At 38.8% G+C, this 7,273-nt stretch overlaps 1 protein-coding gene across 1 annotated transcript in view; it reads left to right on the top strand.

Moving 5' to 3' along the window:
- The window catches only part of TRIP13 (thyroid hormone receptor interactor 13), a 13,557-nt gene extending 10,249 nt beyond the window's left edge, over nucleotides 1–3,308 (top strand). Inside the window, exons 10-13 of the mRNA XM_008947532.1 lie at nucleotides 821–974; nucleotides 1,153–1,265; nucleotides 2,412–2,481; nucleotides 3,052–3,308. Coding sequence (XP_008945780.1) covers nucleotides 821–974; nucleotides 1,153–1,265; nucleotides 2,412–2,481; nucleotides 3,052–3,147 — 433 coding nt within the window. The 3' untranslated portion in view covers nucleotides 3,148–3,308. The remainder of the gene's footprint in view (nucleotides 1–820; nucleotides 975–1,152; nucleotides 1,266–2,411; nucleotides 2,482–3,051) is intronic.
- Nucleotides 3,309–7,273: the final 3,965 nt, after the last annotated feature.

Raw genomic sequence — 7,273 nt, 5'->3', positions numbered from 1 at the left:
GAAAGATACAGGACAGATGGTCACATCTGCTTTGAGGAGACAAGAATAAGATCAATGAAGAATTCATTCATTATTTACAGCTTCTGGATGTCAGTCTACAGCAGATCTGCACAACACGTGGCTTAGAAGCAGTCATTAATGATGCTTGGTCTGCTTTCCATGCTGGATTCAGTGCAGCATGCTCTCTGTTGTTTTATTCCTGCCACTTCCCTCCCCTTTTTGAGCATACTTGGTTCCGTTCACAGAAAGAAAGTTGCCCTAATATTTGGCCTTGTCTTGCAGCTAATTAAATGAGTGGCTTATTCATACATAGAAGTTGACAGGCTCCATCCAGAAACATCTACGGTTAAGAAAGTTCTTTCAGTATTTCTTACAGTAAGATGTCACTTCTTCTTTAAGCTCACTCTAGTATCATCTGCAGTTGGCATGTGTTACATTGCCAGTCAAACCATACGCTTTCTACTGAGCTGAAGTGGAAACCAGGAAAATCAAAAGCTCAAATTTACAAATCTTCTTTTCATAATCTATTTTTTGTGGCAGAAACTATGCCAGTAGGGTCTAGATAGTTAATGTATATCACTTGTCAAATAGGGTTGGAGAAACTATGGGCACTTGAGAAACAGCTGAAAGAAAGACTGTGTATTGAAATAGATAACTGGCCAAGAGCTTCAGATCACTGATGTAGTTGCTGGCTGATGAGTGATGTGACTGTTTATTGCATGAAGTGTCTTGAGTTACAAGAAGGAAGGTATCAATTTGCCAGTCACAGAAGGACCTAATTCTTGTACGTGTGACCTAAAAATCTGCTTTTATCTTGAAGGTATCCCAATGTAGTTATCCTGACTACTTCAAATATTACGGAGAAAATTGACTTGGCCTTTGTAGACAGGGCTGACATAAAGCAATACATTGGACCTCCATCCATTGCAGCAATATTTAGAATATATCTTTCTTGCTTGGAAGAACTGATGAAGGTAATATTTTGAAAGCAAGGCTGTAAAATCTTGTATTTTGATTAATTTGCTATTTTAATCATGCATCCTAAATAACAAAAATACATTCATTTCATTCCTCCTCTGTATTTCCCCTCACTGCAGAATTTAATTTTGAATTTAAGTTTTTCATGCAACAGTGTGTGACTCTTCTTTCTAGTGTCAAATCATATATCCTCGACAGCAGCTCCTGACGCTCAGGGAGCTGGAGATGATCGGCTTCGTGGAGAATAACGTGTCAAGGTTAAGCCTTGTACTAAAAGAAATCTCAAGGTAAGATTCTGAAACTCTACGTTTTATTTATATATGTAATGAGTTGTAGAATGATGTCTGAAAGTAATTGAATTTCACAACAGCTACAGTTCTGAAACATACAATTTTTTTTTTTTTGTTTGGGTTAGTGCAGAAACGTTCAGGGGACAAAAACTGGAAGTCATCAGGATTTAAAAACCTTTTTTAGTCTCAGATCTGGCTTGGCTTTGTACTGCTTCTGGATTCTGCTCTGCCCTTTGAAATTTTCTTGAGAAATTGCTGGCTGGATTGATGAGATGGCTTAGGTTTCAGTGGATATTGTGCTTTGTAATGCAGTTTAGCAGAAACAGCATTGGCTTTAGTTACAGCTAAGAAAGTGTCTTGGAATGCCTTGCAATCTACTAAGTCAGGTTTTAGCACTGAGATATAAGTGGACAGAAACAAAGAGGAAAGGAGTGAAGTGTACACAGAGTGTGTTATCATTTGCTGAGTATGCTAGTAGAAAAAATAGCCTTTCACAGCAGTATAACAATCCTTGAAAGAATAAAAATTATATTCACAATATCAAGCAGTATTTTTTCTGCCAAAGCGCTTGGAACAAAATAAAATGACATTTGTAGAGTCAGGGAAGTGTTTTCCTTCTGTTCCTGTAGAATGCAGTCTTGACCAGTGAGGAGTGGAGTGAAAGTAATTAAGTTTTTCCAAGCATAGAGATTTGGGTTCTACATACACAGACAGGTGATTGGAGAAGATGGGAAGATACATCAAGTAGGTGAGGTAAAGGAAGCTGTCTGTAAATGGTGGGAAGGAGATCAGCAGTAGCCATGAGGTCCAGCCTTCAAAATAAAGTTTTCAAGTCCTTCCAAGTGTGGATGGGAGGATATGTCTGTACCACACCTTTTCAGTGTAGGCATTCCCCCAGACTCCTGAGACATTCAGTGTGAGGTAAGCTTTGTACGCTGGACTGCTCTTCTGTACTGTATAGCCTCTCATATCCTGAGGTACTTTGTTCCCTTCCTGCCTCTGCTAAAAGTACTACAAGTGATCTGCTGAATTGTGATGTGAGTTTTTTTAGAGCGACTTGGGAAGAAACAAAGGAAAAGGAAAGATCTTCTTTTGAGAGTGCATGTTAGCATTTAAGCAGCACTTGTCTCTGTTTTACTGTAGAAGAAGTGAAGGTCTTAGTGGTCGGGTCCTGAGAAAACTTCCTTTCCTAGCACATGCACTTTATATTCAAGTAAGTTTTTTCTGTTCACTATATTTTGGTTTGTTTTTGAGATTGGTGGGAAGATGCTTGGGCACTGCCTGAAGTAAAAGATTGGGCCTATTCCCCCCCGCCCCCCTTTTAATCTAAATGGCACTGTTTCTGCATCTTTGTGGACTGAAACTATTTTGTGCTACCCCCTAATTTAAAATGGGATTGAAGGAGATGGGTAGAATAGACCTGTCCAACAACATTCTAGTTCTAATTAAATGTTGTGACAGAGCATTGATATTGGTTCTTTGATAATTTCTTGCTGAAAAAAAAAAAAAAACACTTTGCCACTCTATAAATAATATGAATTTGTTAAAAACTTATCATGAAGAAATCCACAGTAATAGTAATTGACTCAAGCCTTGCATAGCTTGACTTTGACTTTATGCTAGCTGGTTTAAAATACACCGGCAGTTTTACGGTTTGTATAATTTTGAAACTTTGACAACATGGGAGTCAAATATTTCTCTTTTAAATATTGTGATTTGTATGTAAAGTGTTATATATGCCTATTGCTGTAGTATGTCTAACAAAATGTTCTCTTATTTTCAGTCCCCCAGTGTTACAATGACAGCATTTCTTCAGGCTCTCTCACTTGCAGTAGATAAACAATTTGAAGAAAGAAAGAAACTTGCAGACTCTGTGTGATAGTCAACTGTTTTATAGTTGTCTGTGTTGTTAACACTGAAAAGTGTTTCATACAAACTGTGCAGCTTCTGTGCATCTGTAAAAGAGATTGTCAACATCTTAAAAAAATGGAAGGCCTAATGTAGTTTTTTCAAAACATGAACAATTAAGAAATTTTCCAGAGTATTTTTCAAAAACTTTATTTCAAATGCCAATAAGAGGATTATAAAAATTCATGCTGAAAGTTGGTTTTCATCTTTTGCGTTTATTAAAAGTGGGCAGGCTTCGTTGTTTCTTCTTGACTAACTTAATCCATGCATCAGGTTTTATATCTCTGATTTTTAAAAAATATTTTTAATAGCAATAAAAATTCTGGTTTTTTTGGCTTGATTACTTCTGCCATAAAAGCACTATTTGTTATTTCTTCTGAAATTTCTTCTGAAATAACAAGCATGAAATTGGGAGGGATTCTAAGTGCTTAGTGATGGCCCAGATCTTTTGTACTGACAGCTCTTTATCTTGAAAGTTAATATCAAATTGGGTTGTTTTTTGGTGTTTTTTTGTTTGTTTTTTTTTTAAATTACAGCAGATGCAGAAGTTTAAAATCAAGAGATCACTTAACTGTATTTACTTAACTGTATTTTGTAATACTACTTTTTTTTGTTGTACTACAATGTATAAAAAAAGGATCTTTAAAACACAAGAAGTTTTGTCTTGTTTCGTTTTGTTTTATAAACATGACATAAAAGTTAAAATTGTCTGTAGAGAAAAATATTTTGTAGTGAGAAAAACAGGAAATATATGCAACCTGTTCCTAAAGGAACAGAGTCAACTTTTTATCTGGTAAATACATACCCTGTATAATACTGGTTACAAAACTGTGAGCTCTTCTTTTTCTGTTGCAGTTATGAGTGTTTTTTTCTGCAATCAGCTGAAAAAATGAAATGTTAGGGGAATTTCCAAGTTAGAAGTTTGATTTTTCTTTAATGAAGATAAAATAGTGAGATTTAAGTTGGTGATATCCAGTTAATGCATGCCTCCTAGCTGTTCATATTAAAAATACTTTAATGATAGTGCATTTTGTTACTTCGTTGTTTGTATCTTTTAAATCAGTGTTATACTGCACATTCTTGAGGTGAACAGTTTTGTCATGAGCTATTTTTATCAATGAATGCTGTACACTGAGCATTAAAAAAGGCACAGGATTTGTCAAGTGCTAGTAAGTTTTCATGATGGCACATATACTTGTGGTAAAGAGAGCTTGTTTGTTAAGCCTAAGTGTCTGTTCATTATACTATTTTTGAGAATAACTTATTAAATATTATTCCCTATCCAACCCCCCACAAAAGGGGAGTGAGAAGGAGAAGACTGTACCAAATTCAGCCATTTGCAATTATGTGCTTTGTTTTTCCCCACGATCTTTGTTTTGGGAATACTGGTACATGCAAGAAACTTCCATAAAAGCCAGGTATAGGAAGCCTACTGAAAGGCAAAACTCCACACAGACTGTAGTCCATAGTGGATTTGTGGTCTTTAAAGAGATTTAGAGATTTAAAATATTCAGTACAGATGTACATTATTATGTGTACCTGTCTTGATGATTCTTGTAATAGATACTGGAGTATTTCCATGGCCATGCAAAAGCATGGAATTATCTGCTGGTCTGCATCTGAGGTTTGTTAAGAGCTGTAGGGGCTCCACAAAGTGCAGGTTCTTGTGTGTGTTTCACCGGGGGTGTATACATCACTGCTTCAAAAGCAGACTTCACTGGCACTGCCTCTTTGGTCTTTCTGTAGACTCATTGATTGTATCAAGGTTATCAAAACTGAAGATGAGCTGTTCCTGCAGTTTACTCCTCCCCTGCTCATTCCTTGGTCCGAGATGGTATAATTTTTCCTCAGCCATGTGGTTACCGTTTTGTTAGTATTTTATAGATATTCTAAGTATTTCTACTCAGACTAGGACACACTTAAATTCTGAGAATTAAGCAGTATTTAGATACCACTTTTACTATGTGCACTTTTCCTGATATGTGGATTTGTGCTATGACTATCAATAATTTAATCTTTCTTTAAAGTCCTGGTTAACTAACCCTGATGAGTAATTTATTATAGGTGGTAATTCCAGGAAGAAACATGACATAGTGGGAAACTTATTTCTCCCTCTTTTCCAGTTTTGTGAAAAGTACTGTCATGCATCCCCTGCATAAAATAGACATTTTGGATTTTTTTTCCCATGAGAATTTTATTTCAACAAAATTTTAAATTCTAAAGACTTTGTGTCTTTCAAGAGTATCACCCTGAAACACATTGGTTTGGAGGGAGGTATTTTCTGTTCCTTTTGTTGAAGATACATTATATCTGAGAATACAAAATAAATGAAATTGGACAACAAAATGTGGAGCCTTACTACAACCTAAGGATGAGTCCATTCAGCTCTAAGAGGGTGCATGGGAGGTTCTAGACTGAACAGCTTCTAACTTGTATTAAATCACTTTGCTCAGAGGTACACACATTTTCTGCAGAATAGAAACAGATAATCCTGTAAGCCCCTGTGGAATCTTATTCAGACTTTTTTTGTCTTATTTTAAGCAAGGCAGACAAAGAATGTTTGTGCCCTGCTTGGACTTTCTTACAGATTTCCAGCTCACTAATGGACCGTGCTGAGAAAACTCCACCACAGTATCACAGACTCATAGGGGACTTCAGCCACCCTGGCATTTGCTGGAAAGGCAATGCAGGTAGGCCAACACAGTCCAGGAGCCTCCTGCAGAGCACTGGTGAAATTTTTGCCACAGGTGGTGGGGCAGCCAATGAGGAGACATTTGCTGCTAGACCTTGTAGTAACAAAGAAGGACCATCTGGGGAGGTGAAGGTCGGGGGCAACTTTGGCTGCAGGGTGACCATGAGATGGTGGAGTTTAGTATCAGGCAAGGAAGAAGCAGGGCAGTAAGTAGAATTACAACCCTGGACTTCAGAAGGTTAGGACTCTAGAAGGTAGGAGGGTCCAAGAGAGCTGGTACTCTCAGTGCACCCCTGTGAGTGAAAAATCAAGTAAAGGAGGCAGGAGAACCACATGGATGAGCAAGGAGCTTCTGGGAAAACTCAAATGGAAGAAAGAAGCTTACAAACAGTGGAAAAAAAGGAATGGCCACATGGGAGAAATATAAGAAGGTTGTCAGAGTATTCAGAGATGTAATGAGGAAGGGTAAGGCCATTTGGAATTAAACCTGGCAAGGGACATCAAGAATAACAAGAAGGCTTCTTCACATACATCAGTAGCAAAAGGAAAACTAGGGAAAATGTGGGCCCACTGCTGAACGAGGTGGGTGTTCTGGTGACCCAGGAGGCAGAGGAGGCGGAGTTACTGCATGCAGCCTTTGCTTCACTCTTCACTGCTAAGACTAGCCCTCAGGAATCCCAGTCCCTGGAGATAAGAGAGGGGTCTGGAGAAAGGCAGTCTCTCCCTTGAATGAGGAGGATCATGTTAGAGATCAATTGGGCAAGCTGGACACCCACAGATCCATGAGCCCCAGTGGGATGCACCCACAAGCGCTGAAGGACCTCGCAGATATTATTGCTAAGCCACTCTCCATCATTTTCAAAAGGTCATGGAGAACAGGAGAGGTGCCTGAGGACTGGAGGAAAGGCAATGTCATCCCCATCTTCAAAAAAGGCAAGAAGGAGAACCCAGGAAAGTACATGCCACTCAGCCTCACCTTCATCCCTGGAAATGTGGTGAAACAGCTCATTCTGGAGGTCATCTCTAAGCATGTGGAGGAAAAGAATGTTATCAGGAGTAGTCAGCATAGAGTCACCAAGGGGAAATCATGCCTGATCAATCTGATAGGCTTCTAGGATGGCATGACTGGCTGGGTAGATAAGGGGAGAGCAGTGGACATTGTCTACCTTGACTTCAGCAAGGCTTTTGTCACTGTTGCCTGTAACATCATCATAGGGAAGCTCAGGAAGTGTGGGTTAGATGAGTGGACGGTGAGGTGGATTGAGAACTGGCTGAACAACAGAGCTCAGAGGGTTGTGATCAGCAGCACAGAGTCTAGCTGGAGGCCTGTAGCTAGTCCTGTTCCCCAGGGTACAGGACTGGGTTCAATCCTGTTCAACATATCCATCAACAGCCTGGATGAAGG

Source organism: Merops nubicus, unplaced genomic scaffold, assembly GCF_000691845.1.
Source record: "Merops nubicus isolate BGI_N331 unplaced genomic scaffold, ASM69184v1 scaffold1459, whole genome shotgun sequence".
In the NCBI taxonomy this organism is placed as follows: domain Eukaryota; kingdom Metazoa; phylum Chordata; class Aves; order Coraciiformes; family Meropidae; genus Merops; species Merops nubicus.
Note: the sequence above shows the minus strand (reverse complement) of the source record. Positions and strands in the feature narration are given on the sequence as shown.